The sequence below is a fragment of the Procambarus clarkii genome, chromosome 67 (genome assembly GCF_040958095.1).
Source record: "Procambarus clarkii isolate CNS0578487 chromosome 67, FALCON_Pclarkii_2.0, whole genome shotgun sequence".
NCBI classification, from domain to species: Eukaryota; Metazoa; Arthropoda; class Malacostraca; order Decapoda; family Cambaridae; genus Procambarus; species Procambarus clarkii.
Window position 1 is genome coordinate 13,891,101 of NC_091216.1, and position 16,732 is coordinate 13,907,832.

Below are 16,732 nucleotides of genomic sequence, written 5' to 3' on the forward strand. Positions count from 1 at the left end.
AAATGTCAGCCCAAGACGGCAGCCTAAGCAGCAAACTTATGAAGGTCGTGGGCATGGGGATAGACTACAGGCTGGCTATACTTAACCCTTAAACTGCGCATGGCGTATATATACGCCCTGAGTAACATGTCCCATGGTGCGCATGGCGTATATATACGCCATAGGGTGCCAGGCCTCATTCAAATGGCCCGTGGCTACACGGGGTTCACAGTAGCTTCCTCAGGGCTCTTGTAAACAGATGCCATTTTAAAAAAAAATCGTGGGCAATATTCTCAGGTGTGAGAGGCACAGTACTGTTGGAGCAATCAAGGCCGGCGCACGCAGCATGAGCGAACAGCATTGCTGTTCAGCTTGTGACCACAGCATCGCCGAAAAATGTCAAAATAAATATATAATTGTTATTATTTAGCAATGACAATATTACAGATGACCCATGACAGTGAAATAAATAACCAGGGTTGTGATAATAGCAGGATTGTTGTAATAATTAGCGCTGTGGGAGGAGTGATGCTGAGAGATGGAGGGAGACAGCATCGTTTACTGACTGTGTGGCTAGCTGTTATTGTTTGCATTCACCATACCAGGTCAGTGGTTCTCTATGGTGAACACAAATGTAGATACTTATATATAATGTGTGTATTAGTGTAATAACAGCAAAAGGATTATGCTGGGAGGAGCCATATGGGTGACGGAGGTTGGGTGACGGAGGTGACGTCGTCTGCACGATTTGTCTAGCTGTTTAGAGGGTGACCACTATGCTCTTTGGGCGCACTACAAGCTTAGGTGTACAGTTACGGTGCATACAACATGTAGATACTTATATATAATATGTGTATATAGGGTAATAACACTGCAAACAGTATTGTTGGGGGTGAAAGTTTAGTGCATGTGACCTTGAATGAGTGAGGGAGCTGCCAGCCGCCATCAGTGTATAGCGAGGACTCTTAGTGCCTGAACTAACTATATCAGCTTAGATGTACAGTTGTGGTGAACAAAATATATACATACTTATATATAACGTCTGTATATAGTGTAATAACACCACAAATGGTATTGTTGGGGGAGAAAGTTTAGTGCGTGTGTTGAGGGAGTGGCAGCGAGTGGCTGGCTGGTGTGTGGCGGTAACTCTTCGTTGCTTTTCGACTCTCAAAACCAACTTAGTGGTTCGTTATGGTGACCAAAACATGCAGATACTTATATATAACCTGTGTATAGAGTGTAATAGCAGCAAAACTATTTGTTTATCATTTTAAAAACATAATAATTGAATCACTAATATGCACATCATACTTTTGAGTATAGCGATTATTCACCACTTTTATTATATAAATATATTACAATACACACTATTGAATAATATTACTGCAAAAAAACTAAGAAAAAATCAATCGGAAACATTGAAACAATTAGGTAATATCTTTGTGGCAACTCCCATCTGTCAGCGCGGGTGACGCTGACCGGGTCTGACGACCACTGTCAACGCCCATTTTTTGCCAGACTTCCTCGGTCAATTGCGCCCAAAATATGTCACCTACGATTTTTTTTTTTTCCGTGCTCAGGGGATACAAATTAACATGTTTAGAAGACGAAAAAAAAATTTTGAATTTTTTTTTTCTTGCGCACAGGTGTGTAAATGTCCCAAGGACCCCTGAGCAGTGTAAGGGTTAACCCTGCAGACGACCTGAAAGACCCGAGCCCGGGAAAAGGGAAGGAGGGAAACCGGGTCAACCCAAAGAGTGTCCCCGGCACACAGGTAACGGAGGAGCGCTGTGACCAGACAACACATGATGCACCCCCGGCTTAACCAACCAAGCATCAACAACCCAAGAACCCCTCGGAAAGCAGCAGTCTCATTCTTCGCCAGAAAAGGAGACAGCTGAAAACGAACAAACCTACATCAGGACCAAAAGAGCAGAAGCCCCTGCACTGGAGGAGAGCATGAAGCTCCCCTACCCAACCCCAAGAGGCCAATGCCAACAGGGGAAAAAAAAAATCTATCTGTTCCTGGTACAACGAGGAACTGTGCTGTGTACCACGAACCGTTTCGTTAATTATCACTCGCTTCCAAAGCACTGAGTGTGTAATACAGTGTGTTACTGTGTAGATAATGGGTGAAACTGTACATACTGTAACTTTAGTGAATTTTGAACACGTAATATTACGACAAACACTTGTGGACACATTACTGACACATGTATCACAGATCCATGGAAACATTATGAATGTTCTGCTGTACACATATTGTAAAGGACACAAATATACATCATATACGATCAAAAAAAAACTAATAAAATCACATTGGAAATACATATAACAAATAATTGAAAATATATTTGTGACAACTCGTGGTGCTTGAATGGCCTGGGTGACCGCCTCTGGGAGCTTCACGCACAGACACACAACAAACACGCTTTCTTCTCCATGTCCCCACAGCCAAGTGGATTTTTTTTTTCCATGTACAGTACGTGTTCAGGGAAGGGAATTTATCCTTTCACGAAGATCCATTTTTTTTTTTACGAACACCTGATTTTATGCGCACAGGGATATTGTCACAAAGTCAGTGCATCACAGTGGTTAACCCTTAAAGTGCGCATCACGTCATATGACGTGTTGGAGTACTACGCAAGATTTAAACGACCCGCGGATACACGGGGTTCACTACACCTTCATAGGGTTCTTGTAAACAGACGCCATTTTAAAAAAAAATCGTGGGCCAAACTCCCTGGTGTTAGGGGCCTCAGTATTGAGTGAGCAACCAAGCCTGACGCACGCAGCATGAGCTAACAGCACTGCTGTTCAGCTTGTGACCACAGCACCTAAAAATGCCATAATATACTTGTTCATGCTATTATGTAGCGATGATATTATTACAGAAGATCCCTGACTGTGATAAAACTGACCAGGGTTCTGATAATAGCAGGATTGGGGTGATATTTAGCGCTGTGCGCCATGGAGGGAGGAGTAATGCTGTGGGAGGGAGGGTGGTGGCGATGTCTTCTGACTGTGTGTGGCCACCTTCTATTGACTGCACTCACCATACCAGCTTAGTGGTTCGCTATGGTGAACACAAATGTAGATACTTATATATAACGTGTGTATAGAAGGTATAAACAGCAAGAGAAGGTTGGGAGCCGCCATTTTGGTGAGGGCGGTGGCGTCGTCTGCACGACGCCACTGTGCAGACGACGGTGTTGTTTACTGGTTACCACGATGGTCTTTGGGCACCATACCAGTTTACTTGTACAAGTATGGTGAATAAAACAGGTAGATATTTATATATAAAGTGTGTATATAGCGTAATAACACCACAAACAGTATTGTTGGAGGAGAAATATTAGTGCGTCTGGCCTTGAGGGCGGCAGCCATCAGCTGACTGTGTGAAGTCCTACGACTGTGCCTTTACTCACCATACAAGCTTAGATGTACAGTTATAGTGAACAAAACATGTAAATACTTATATATAACGTCTGTATATAAAAGCAAAAACAGTATGGTGGGTGGAGAATTGTGGCAAGTCAGGTGAGGTGAGGGAGGGAGGGAGTGGCAGCCAGTAGCGGGCTGCCACTGCCTGTCACTACCACTGCCACTCAGCATACCATCTTAGTGGCTCGTTATGGTGAACACGAATGTAGATACTTATATATAGCGTCTGTATATAGTGAATAAAAGCAAAAACAGTATTGTGGGAGGAGAATGTGGGCGAGTCAGATGACTTGAGAGAGGGCGTGAGTGGCTGGCTGGTACATGGCGGTCACTCCTCGTTACTTTTTGACTCATAATAGCTACTTAGTGGTTCGTTATGGTGAACAAAACATGCAGATACTTATATATAACCTGTGTATATAGTGTAATAACCGACAAAGTATTTCTTCACTGATTGATGAACATAATTGAATCAACAATATGCACACCATATTTTTGAGTACAGCGATGATTCCCTCATTTTATTATATAAATATATCAAACTACACACTATTGAATAATATTACAGCAAAAAAACTATGAAAAATCAATCAGACACATTGAAATAATCAGGTAATTATCTCTTTGTGGCAACTCCCGCCTGACAGCTGGCGATCAACAGACCGCCTGGGACGCAAGCTGAGTCAGCGCCTGATTTTTGCCAGACTTCCCCGCCCTATAGCGGGCAATATATGCCACTTAAGATTTTTTTATTATTTTTCCCATGATCAGTGAACACAAATTAACAGGTTAGGAAGAAATTTTTTTTTTTTTTTCAAAATTACATGCGCCTGTGGGGAACAAAGGATATTATACCCCTAGCATGTTAAGGGTTAAGGAGAGATTGTGGTCAATGGATTCTAGTCTAATAATAAAAATAAATATACTTTAATAATATATTAAATATACAATATTTCTTACCTCAAAATCAAAGGATCTTGTAGTAGAACCAGATCTTGCAAAGTTCACAGAGGAGATTTCATCAAATCTAATGTGAACAGGTGGTTTGTGTACATAGATGAGGCCTCGTTCTAGTGGATATAAATAGCCAGCAGCTGCCTTGTAAGAACAACTGATAGCAGGGGTGCCTGAATGTCTAGAGGAAAACAAGAGGACTTTGTCAGCAAAAAGACCAGCACTTCAATGTACAATACAAAAACATTCAACATCTATTCCAAACAATGAAGTAATACAATGAATTATATCCTTAACCATTTAAAGAACAGAGTATCAAGTATCTGTGCCGAGTAACCTTAACTACCATATAGTTAAACCCAGTCTCTTCATATATCTAGACTTCATATTTATACTGTATAACAAATTCTCTACAAGGACTAACAAATACTTGTTAAGGATTTTTCTATTTTTTAAATCTGAAAACACTCTAAATGGAAAATAATCCTAATTTGCAAATTTATCAATCAACGAATGTTTCATGTTAGTGCATTGATAGTGTTACTGGCTAAATAACCTAACCCACATACATGAAAAGAAAGCGACAACATTTCGGCCCATCTTGGACCCTTGTAAGTTGTCCACAGGACAGACCGAAATGTTGTCATTTCCCTTTTATTTCATGTGTGTGGGTTGGAATATTTGTTTTAGCCACATTGTTAAATATTACCTGCATTACAGGTAAGTCAAGTAATTATTAAGGGGGCATATCAATGTAAAATTAAAAGTGGTTCAATTTGCTTATAAATTTTTTATGAAATGGTTATAGAAAGGGCTGCAGCTGGTCCAAGTTTCATCATCACACCCTAAACAGAAAAGGAGAAAAAAAATAAACAACGAATTATGCAACGAATTTTCAAATAGTTTCAGGGAACACATGTGTCAACTAAAATCATTTCTATAACACTCAGATATTAAATTAAGCACATAATAAAGGATTCTAGTGATCAGTTTTATCAAAAAAGTGTTTAGTGCAATAATATAATTTTTCAAAGTTACCCTTCTAAAAAAATATGCAATATATGATATTTATAAATTTTTATAAAATCAACAAATAGACTTTGGACTAAAATGTCTACTAGAGTCTGTAGAAGGACAAACGCTACATATAAGGTGTAATTTGCATGTAAATTGATTAATAAATGAAAGCTCTGAAGTAATTTGAAGGTGTAAATTACTTTCCAGAGTAAAATAAAGATCCAAGTTCGGCCACCTGTAGCTGAGCTTGACTTCGACAGATTTCGTTCATAATTGACACCCTTGCACATAGGCGTCCATTGAGCAAGGTGTGCAAGTTTCATGCAAATCCCTTGATAACAAACGAGAAAAAAATATTGGCCAAAGAAAAAAAAAAAAAAAATTTAAATATAAATATATTGCACATACATATTACAATTATTACAAGAGTTTGTGCTTCTACAGCACATAGTAGACATTTTAGTTGACACATGTGTTCCCTGAGATTATTTGAGAATGTTGAACATTCGTTGCATAATACGTTGTGTATTTTTTTTCTCCTTTTCTGTTTAGGGTGTGATGGTGAAACTTGGACCAGTTGCAGCCCTTTCTATAACCATTTCATAAAAAAATTTATAAGCAAATTGAACAACTTTTAATTTATAACGATTTAGAATGATATGCCCCCTTAAAGAGACTGTGCTGAGACCACAATGGCATGAATGACATCAAAGGTCAGATTCACAGAAGAGAGGGTTGAAATTAAATTTTTTGTTATCAGCTAAATTAATTGCATCAATTATGCAACTTTTTCACCCAAACTATTACCAAGAAAGGCCTACAAGCCAGCAGCTGCTCCATTACTGTGAACAATTATTTTCCATATGACACTGCACATACACGAGCCAGGACTAGCTAACAAAGCTTGTACATTTGACCTGTTCATAATTCTGCAACTCATCTTAATTCACTTCGTTCTAGGCTTGCCAACCCTATCCACAATTCACTAATAGGAAGAAAATGCAGTAGCCAGTCAGTACTGTCTATATTCTCAACTGGTATGTTTAAGAAGAGTTATGTAAATTCTCACGTACAGCTGTTCTGCAACCATACGTGTACCGTTTGGTTTTGTGGTATTGCTAGGATGTATACGGGGTGTGACCAGGGGTATATGACCTACCAAATGCCATGATTTAATGTTACACAGTGACCAGTATCTAATTATGAAAGTTGGTAGACAAAGTGGTCCACGTTTAAGAAACACAGGAACTCATCAAACTTCATTAAAATTCCTAAAAAGCAGAAGTGGCCAATAATCGGAGATCAGTTTAAGCAGTTTTAGATGAATATATATATACACTGTATATGAGAAAATCTTTGGAGCCAAGTGGTGGAATTGAACCAGTGTCCTGGGTCACCCTTGATGCATGTCTTACCCATAGACCGTAATATGCAAATGTAACAACCTGGAGTCTTTCTGAACTCGCAAGGACTTTAAAGGCACCAAGCTGTTACCCAATGCAATTTGTACACGTTACCTACACACACATGCGGGTGTAGGTAATGTGGTTCTCCACCAAACACTCCTATCAAATACACACAGCAAAAATCACAATAATGTGATACAGTATATGTATCACACTGTAATTTCATTGTGAATACTGTACCATACATATAACAATATATGTATATTTCATGTATACAGATGCATACATTTTACTTTTAGCTTGGAACACTTACCCCATAAAATTTCCAGGTGTGACAATCTTACGGTTACATATTCCCCTGAACATTTTACTTATAAGTTCAAACTGCGGTCCACTTATCTCCTTTTCCAGGCGACCTTCATACTTTTCCTGAAGTTCTTCTCTGAAACACAGTACAATAGTGATTGTTAAAAAAGAATAATAATAATAATGAAGATTATATATAAAGTACTGATAATTAACCATCTTATATGTTTAGATGTGCATTTATGAGTAACTTAAGGACATATTTACAGTAATAAAGTTTACAAATCCTAATGATATAAACAGATGCAGCCATATGCATCAAGACTAAGGCAATTTCATATAGAGTATTGTACACGGTGTTTGTATAAAACTGAGCTCCTATTATTATAAAATCCACTGTTTATTTGACTTACTCTGTAAGAGGAAGTTCAAGAGTGTCCGTTTCATCTCCAGAGAACAGCAAAATTAAATACGGGTATCGAGTTTGGCCTTGCTTGATGGGTGGATCCAGGGAAACCTACCACAAAAAGAAATAGCTCATTGAAAACACAAAACACAGCCTAAACACAATTATAACACATTAAAAATGTAATTAAAGTGGCTGCTTGATTCACCAAAAACAGAATGTAAACAAAAAATGCTACTGTACTGAATTAGTACTGTATTTGGGTTTGGAGAAACTGATACTGTACTTAATAATTAACAAAAGCAATGCAGATACAGTGCATCCTCACTAACGTACCCTGCTCTAACGAATTCCCGGATGATCCAAACAAATTTAATTCAGTACTAAATGTTCAGTGGAACATACAAATGTTCGATTAAGAGAGGATTGTTCGCTCAAGCGGTCACCGAGATCGAGCATCGGAGGTGGCTGTCATCAACTATGATTCAGCAAAGTGTAAACAGTTGTACTTATTTCTAGGGGGAAATGGTTGAAGGATGATAAAATGGTGTCAGGGGAAGCAGGTGGTGTCTCATTGGTGAGGGTTAGAGTCAGGGGGCAAGTGGTAGAAGTTATTCTCGTTGGTGGCAGGTTGAGTTAAGTGTTGGAAGTTGTTGTCAGGAAAGACTGGTGTCAGTGGGGAAAAGACCGGTGGTGTCAGTGGTGGAAGTTGTTGTCAGAAAAGATCGGTGGTGTCAGTGGTGGAAGTTGTTGTCAGAAAAGACCGGTGGTGGAAGTTGTTGTCAGAAAAGATGGGTGGTGTCAGTGGTTGTCAGAAAAGACCAGTGGTGTCAGTGGTGGAAGTTGTTGTCAGGAAAGACTGGTGGTGTCAGTGGGGGAAGTTGTAAGAGAGCACTGGTGTCAAAGGTGGAAGTTGTTGTCAGAAAAAACGGTGGTGTCAGTGGTGGAAGTTGTCAGAAGAGATTAGTGGTGTCAATGGTGGAAGTTGTTGTCAGGTGGTGTCAGTGGTGGAAGTTGTCAGAAGAGATTAGTGGTGTCAATGGTGGAAGTTGTTGTCAGGTGGTGTCAGTGGTGGAAGTTGTCAGAAGAGATTAGTGGTGTCAATGGTGGAAGTTGTTGTCAGGTGGTGTCAGTGGTGGAAGTCGTCAGGAGGCATGTCGTGTCAGTTGTGTAAAATTATTGGGATCGTCTCAAAGCTCTCCAAATGTGCTCACTAGAAAGGAGATGAGTGATACCAAATAATATACAGTACATATGGAAAATACTGGAGGGTCAGGTCCCAAATCTACACAGTAAAATAACAATGTACTGGAGTGAACGATATGGACAAAAATGCAGAATAGAACCAGTGAGGAGCAGGGGTGCCATAGGCACAATTAGAGAACACTGTATAAACATCAAAGGTTCGCGGTTGTTCAACATCCTCCCAGCAAGTATAAGAAATATTGTGGGAACAACCGTCGACAACTTCAAGAGAAAACTAGATAGTTTTCTTCAAGAAGTGCTGGAGCAACCGGACTGTGGTGGATATGTGGGCCTGCGGATTGCTCCAAGCAACAGCCTGGTGGACCAAGCTCTTGCAAGTCAAGCCTGGCCTCGGGCCGAGTTTGGGGAGTAGAAGAACTCCCAGAACCCCATCAAGCAGGTATCAAGCAGGGTAGGCAGGTAGTGATGGTGGTTTCAGGGAAGGCAGGTGGTGTCAATGGTGAAGTTGTCAGGAGAGGCAGGTTGCATTAGTAGGGAGTGTTAGGGAAAGTCTCAGTGGTGAGTAGAGATGCGTTCAGCACAAGGCTATCTTCTTGAGGTTATCTTGAGATGATTTCGGGGCTTTTTTAGTGTCCCCACGGCCCGGTCCTCGACCAGGCCTCCCCCCCCCCCCCCCCAGGAAGCAGCCCATGACAGCTGACTAACACCCAGGTACCTATTTTACTGTTTTACTGCTAGGTAACAGGGGCATAGGGTGAAAGAAACTCTGCCCATTGTTTCTCGCTGGTGCCTGAGATCGAACCCAGGACCACAGGATCACAAGTCCAGTGTGCTGGCCGCTCGGCCAACCGGCTCCCTACTCCAGAGGCTGCACTGCCTCCGTGATCAGCTGATGCACCACGTGGCTGGTGCCACCGCTGCTTCAATACTTCACTCACTCGTGGCTTTTCACAAAATTAGCTGAGAAAATTTTACCATTTCAGTTGTTTGTAACACATGGCTCTATCATATTCTGTAGTCAAAATGAAAAATTCATAATAAATAGTGGTGTCAGTGGTGAGGGGATGTATGAAGGGGTTGGGGAGGCAGCTAGCCTCTACGCAGCCAACTTAAGTATTCATTAATAACGAGTACAAATAGTACTTAATAGATAGCACTGGTTTGGCCTGGCCTGAGACCTGATCTGGCCCAAGGGCTGGTCTAGCCTGCTTGATGGGGTTCTGGGGAGTTCTACTCTCCAAGCCTGGCCTGACTTGTGAGAGCTTGATCCAACAGGCTGTTGCTTGGAGTGGCCCACAGGCCCACATATCCACCACAGCCCAGTTGGTCCGGCACTTCTTGAAGAAAATGATCTAGTTTTATCTTGAAGATGTCGACGGCTGTTCCGGCAATATTTCTTATACTCGCTGGGAGGATGTTGAACAACCGTGGTGCTCTGATGTTTATACAGTGTTCTCTGATTGTGCCTATTGCACTCCTGCCACGGGTTCTATTCTGCATTTTCTTCCATGCTGTTCACTTCAATATGTTGTTATTTTACTGTGTAGATTTGGTACCTGGCCCTCCAGTATTTTCCAGGTGTATATTATTTGATATCTCTCTTATCTCCTTTCTAGTGAGTACATTTGGAGAGCTTTGAGAGCCGCCACCCCACCCCCTTTCCCTACTGCCGATCCACTACAACCCTCCCCCCTTTCTCCACACCTGACTACATGCAGCCGGCCACAACCCCCTCTCCCCGATAGCCCGCCAACCTCCTCCCCTACATCCTCTCATCAGTTTGCTGAAAATTCAGTGATTTCACTTGATTGGATTTAATAATGCTCATATATGTAACATTTGTATATCAAATAGTTTTTAAGTGATTATTTATCGCCATAATAAAAATGAAAAATTCATAATAAATGGAGTTTTATGAATATTTATACCAAGATTGATACAGTTGGCTAATGGAAATCCCGGCCATTACGTCATATTTGTGGCCTCCAATAATAGTCACAGTTATGATTTTGATATGGAATTATTCACTAATGATGGTTTATCATGTGCTATGTTCAAAAAGATAAATACATAAATAGATTTTCTGTGATATTTGTTTCATTAAACATTTGTTTGTTAATAGTGGATGTAGGACTTCTGTTCTTTTCACGTGGAGGAGCAAGACAGCCTGGGGCTGACAGGTAGAATGAATCGGCCTTCCCACCCATATAATTCATTGAAGTAAGGACACACTAATTCTTCTTGAAAAGCACATAAAAAAATAGTTTAATATTTAATTCAAGACATGAGCTCAAGATGCCTGTAACGATGTTTCAATAGTAAATGCACTAATGTATGTGCAAGAAAATTCAATGTTCATGTCACTTGGTACAACCAAGTGACTGCTACCAGTGACTGGCTCCAAGACTGCCAGGAATTTTGGTGTACAGTATCACCATTTACCAGGTACTATGCTCAGAAAAATAAGAGCGGATAACTAAATTCTTGCCTACCTGGGTAACATACGATAGAGAACATGTCATAATGCCAAAACAAGCCCACTAATACCTGTACTTCCACATGAGCTAAGAACTCAACTATTCAGAAGTACAGTATCACAACTTTTCCCTCTATTTTCATTCCGGATACCTTTCTAAAAAAAAAGTGAAATTAAACATTACCCAAAGCCTAGTTTCCCAAAATAGCTATTGGTATAATCATGTGAGGGTTGTCGAGGAGTGTGCACGCCCCTCTTGACATTCGCCAGAAAAAACATCTTTCTTTCTTCCTTGAACAACTTGCTGGCTTCAAACAATGGAAATCAAAGCAAATTTACACGAAGGGGTGCACCGGCCATCAAAACAACACATCATGCTACACTGATATTTGTAGCCCCAATACAATGCTTGCATTTATGCAGTTACATCATAATTATGGCTTTTTAATTGCCATGCATTTTTTAGACAAATTCTCTTACTAAAAATCTGCATACTTAAATTTAGAAAATATGGACACAAATCAAATGGATGGAATGTAAATCAAAGTGGTTGTTAAAGATTACTGGAGATAAACTGTAGTAACGTAAATACAGGAGTGACACTACAGTACTGTTCACCACCAATCTCCCTTAGTACTTTACTACCCCACCATTTTACAATGACATGCCTCTCACGTACAGTATTTTGGTATAATAATTGTATATTCGTATATTATATCATCCTTTTATTTTTGTATTCATTAATGCCAATGATAACCTGATACTCACAACAAAGAAGTGCTGCCGTTGATCTAGATGAGGCAACAGGAACAGACGCAAAACTGTCGTTACTGGGATCTTGAAATCAAATGTCTTACCATGCAGCTGGATGAAGCTTGGATACACTTTGATGTCATACCGACCTCTGCAAGAATTTCATACAATTTAAAATAATAATAAATTATAATGTGTGTACATCTGAGAAGCATTTGTGGTGTTAGGAGAATGCATGTCGTGTAAGGAATGAAAATGTCAATGTGATGTCTGAGGTGAAAGTTTATGAGGAGAGAATTAACCTATCGGTTTTACTGCTACGGCTCACTGCCTGCGTGTGGTGGTGCCCATTTATCCATGAGGCTTCACAGTATGAGCTATGAATAATACTAAATGGAAAGGACAAATTAAATTTGCATATTTATCTATAAGCATTCAACTATGTTATTCTTATTTTTCATCTCGGCTAATGTTTCCCAACCCCATAAGAGTGGGAATGGGATAATACAAGAATGAAGCCGGTATACAAAATATAACTTGCAGCCCCTATTTTTTTTTTAATTTAGAGAAACAGCAATTGCTTAATTCCTTAGGTTGTCCTAAAATGTTGTAAGTACAGTAATTACTTTTCCCTAGAGTACTCTGCCCAATGTGGCAAAGCCTTTCACTTTTCTCCAGAATTATGCAATGCATTTATAAAGGACTTTTGGAAATTACTAAATGGTGAAGTTTCTTATACTGTACTGTTTATCTAATACTAAAAGGCATGCCTTTCCTTCAGGTAGGACTCCCTCCATCCTACATGTGGCTCACCAACACACCATGGCAACATATATATTTTTGCTATTCATCACATTTCTCTTCTTACTGTATTTACATTTGTAATTGGAGCCCAAATCTTATCCAAAGGGTCTGGCTACGCCACACTTTGAGAGAATTATTTTACACAACTATTAGCATTTTCGTAAGTGACATTCTTATTATTACACAGCAAAGTTTACAAAGTTTTTACACCAGTAAAAAATGGTTTAAGCATTTTCTTTCATTGTTAACTAAAGTGTATTATGTTACATAACAGACAACATTTACAAAAATAAATTGGATAAACACAGTTGAATAATAATGCAGATACTGAGCAATAAATTTGCAGAAGTAAAACTATTGGGTTGACAATAATACAAATTTACATACTAAATATTCGGAATGGATAAAAGATGAATATTCCCAATCAAAAATCAATTACCTGAAATTTTTGCTGCGTGTATGTTTAAAAAAAAAAAAGGACTTGTCAAACTTAAACAGGGTAATAATTGAAACCGACATTTACTGGAGCATTGCTTGATATCAGGGCACGTGTAAAAATGTTGGTGTAGCTATGCTTATACATTTTTGAGATGTCGATCAAGGTTCCCCACCTCTGATGTTGAGTTAGATGGTTCTAAATACTACCACGGGGCCGCAAGACATAATTATGGCAGGGAACATCCTTTTATCGGTAAACATAACTGAACATTTCAAGTTAATACACAAAGTTATCTTCTAGATATTGCACATAAAAATAAATGCAGAATACTGTAACAACCATAATCACTTCTATTGGAAATACCTTATTAAAATAATACAGCAGGCTGGGAATAGCTTAATAAAATAATACAGCAGGCTGGGAATATTTCACTAAAATAATACAGTAGGCAAGAAATCTACTTTTCCCATACCGTGGTGTGAGGCACTGGACTTCGCGGAAGATAGCAAGAGCATCCCCAGTTGCTGTGATAACCGAAGCCTTGGCCATAACCCGCTGCTGGAAGTTCTCAACTGGATCATCACCAGCTAATTCCGATGTTGGGATGTGAAAACGCATCTCCATCAAGTTTATGGCTGCATCATCATGCTGGAGAAAGACATCTCTCTCTTAGACTATAAGCATGAGAAGGCATTACTGAAGCCTAAATACATAAATATATTTGACAGTCAACAATGCAAGTAATTATCTGAAGTGATTTAACTTTAAAGATCATAGGAAAAAAATGAGTACTATATTATATAATGAAAAAGGAATATAATATCAAAATAAAAACCAATTACTGTAATGAGATACAATACATATGCAATATATATGCAGAGATGCATTTCCCGAGGTGCCAAAATAGACAGCGTTGTATTCTATTAAGAAACCTACAGAAAAATCCAGCATTGATTGTAATGAAATGTCTCCTTCAGATTAAGTCTTTGGTGACTTTCCAAGATAAACACATGGTTAGCTCCAAGCTTAACCCCTGGGCTGTGTAACTGTTAACCCTTAAACTGCGCAACGCGCCTGCAGGTTCACGCCTGGTTTGCGCAACGCGCCTCCGGGTATTTGTATTTTTCACGTTCCATTCAAAACTCCCGCGGCTACATGGGGTTCACATCAGCTTCCTCAGGGCTCTTGTAAACAGACGCCATCTTTAAAAAAAATCGTGGTCCACATTCCCGGGTGTGGGAGCCTCAGTAGTGTGTGAGCAACCAAGGCTGGTGCTCGCAGCATGAGCGCACAGCACTGCTGTTCAGCATGTGACCACAGCATCGCCTAATAATGTCAAAATATATATATAACTTGTATTATTTAGCTATGATAGTGTTATATTAGAGCCTGAGTGTGATAATGACTGGGTACAATGTTCAAATATCAGTGATTCAATGCTGTTCACGATGTTCACAGCGCTAGCCACAGCACCACAGCATTATTTCGTTCGTCTAGGAATCTTCAAATGATTTCTTAGGTTCCTTTTCAAAATAAACGTGTGGTCAATTATTCATTTACAGGAATTAGTGACCAGGATTGTGGTTATAATTAGCGTTGTGCGTAGTATTGTGGAAGGAGGAATTTTGATGAGGGAGGGAGGGCGAGAATTGAGGTAGCCTCATTGTGTGTGTGTGGCTGCCACTCTTGTTTTGCTCACCATACTAGCTTAGTGGTTCGCTATGGGCAACACATATGTACATGGGTATATATAGTGTGTGTATATAGTGTAAGAACAGCAACGAGAATGTTGAGAGGAGCTATTTTGGTGAGGGAGGTGACGTAATCGTAGCGTCGTCTGCTGTGTTATTTTTCATGCAGTGTATGGTGGCCACTGTACTGTTTGGACACAATACCGGCTTACTTGCATAGTTCTGGTAAATAAAACATGTAGATAGATATATAGAACATGTGTAATAAGAACTATAACAATATGGTGGGAGGAGCAATGTTGGCAAGTAAGATGTTGGAGTGAGGGAGACTGGCTGGGTGTGGCTGTTCTCACTCGAGGTGTTCTGAATGTGTTCATGGCCAAATGCTCCTATTGGCCCATACGAGGCAGCTGCTGTTGGCCCATACGAGGCAGCTGCTGTTGGCCCATACGAGGCAGCTGCTGTTGGCCCATACGAGGCAGCTGCTGTTGGCCCATACGAGGCAGCTGCTGTTGGCCCATACGAGGCAGCTGCTGTTGGCCCATACGAGGCAGCTGCTGTTGGCCCATACGAGGCAGCTGCTATTGGCCCACACGGGGCAGCTGCTATTTTGAGATATATATACAAGAGTTTACATTCTTGTACAACCACTAGTACGCGTAGCGTTTCGGGCAGGTCCCTGGAATGCGATCCCCTGCCGCGAAGAATCGTTTTTTCATCCAAGTTCATATATACACAAATTTGCATGATACATAGTAAATATGTGCTGCATATGTGTACACAAGTTTCATGCACGTAACACAGTGTCTACGGATAGTACGGATGTTGTACTGCGATATTATAGTGTACGTGTTCATTATACATTGGATTGGCACATAAAAACAACGAAAATGTATTTGGAAAGGTACGCAAAAAATGAACGAAAATATATTCGTGGCAACTCACGCGCCCCACCGCCCCCGAGAACTTACGGCACGGGTGCACGGGGAATGATGACGTCACGCCCCAACTTCCGGACCCCATAGCAGCCAAAGTAAGTACAATTTCGACTTTTTTTTTCATACCCATACTGAGGGAGGGGTTTTTGACACTTTAAAAAGAAAAAATAATTTTTTCCAGAGAATTTATTTCCAGCGCACTGTGGGGGTGTCACATTTGGAGGCAACGCAGTTAAGGGGTTAATAACCGACAATTCCCTGGTGCACGAGAAAAACATATTTTAATATTGTTAAAATATGTTGCTGATCACAGGAAAAATATATTACCACTGCTGTAAATGAGCAGAGACATCTCACAATGATGTCATGATTCATGCTCACTCTTGCAGTGAATGTCACTGGTTTTGCGCAGGCCATTCAATCAGCAGCTGTTACCACGAATTTATTCATTTTGCATTATTTGCAATGTCTGAAGTATTTTAGCAATTTTTTCACTGATATTGTTCACTATGGTGTTACTTGATCTATTATAATATAATTTTGCATAACATAACATAACACAAATAAATTCATGTCATAAAACATAAATAAATAAATTCACGTCATAAAAAATAAAAAATAAATAAATAAAAAATACACACACACGAAAGAATGATCACGTCCTGTTAGACATTGATTATGCTTTAAGATATCATCTAGAAGAAAATGGGGACATTGAAACAGTTGATAAACTCGATTTAAGGAGAGGTCACTATGGGGAACTTCGAAATTTTTTTAATGAGTGTAATTGGACAGAATTGTTGCTAGGCAGGGAAGTAAATGAAATGTATGCCAAATTTGTAAAAATATACGAGGAAGGCACACAAACATTCATACCAAACCAGAGGCAGGGCCAGAAAACAGGATTGGTTTG

At 39.8% G+C, this 16,732-nt stretch overlaps 1 protein-coding gene across 1 annotated transcript in view; it reads right to left on the bottom strand.

Moving 5' to 3' along the window:
* Ssrp (structure specific recognition protein) overlaps positions 1–16,732 on the bottom strand; it is a 59,525-nt gene that overhangs the window by 19,751 nt on the left and 23,042 nt on the right. Inside the window, exons 4-8 of the mRNA XM_045757284.2 lie at positions 13,663–13,838; positions 11,963–12,098; positions 7,520–7,623; positions 7,114–7,242; positions 4,384–4,558 (exon numbers count right to left, since the gene is read on the bottom strand). Of these exons, the coding sequence (XP_045613240.1) occupies positions 4,384–4,558; positions 7,114–7,242; positions 7,520–7,623; positions 11,963–12,098; positions 13,663–13,838 (720 nt within the window). The remainder of the gene's footprint in view (positions 1–4,383; positions 4,559–7,113; positions 7,243–7,519; positions 7,624–11,962; positions 12,099–13,662; positions 13,839–16,732) is intronic.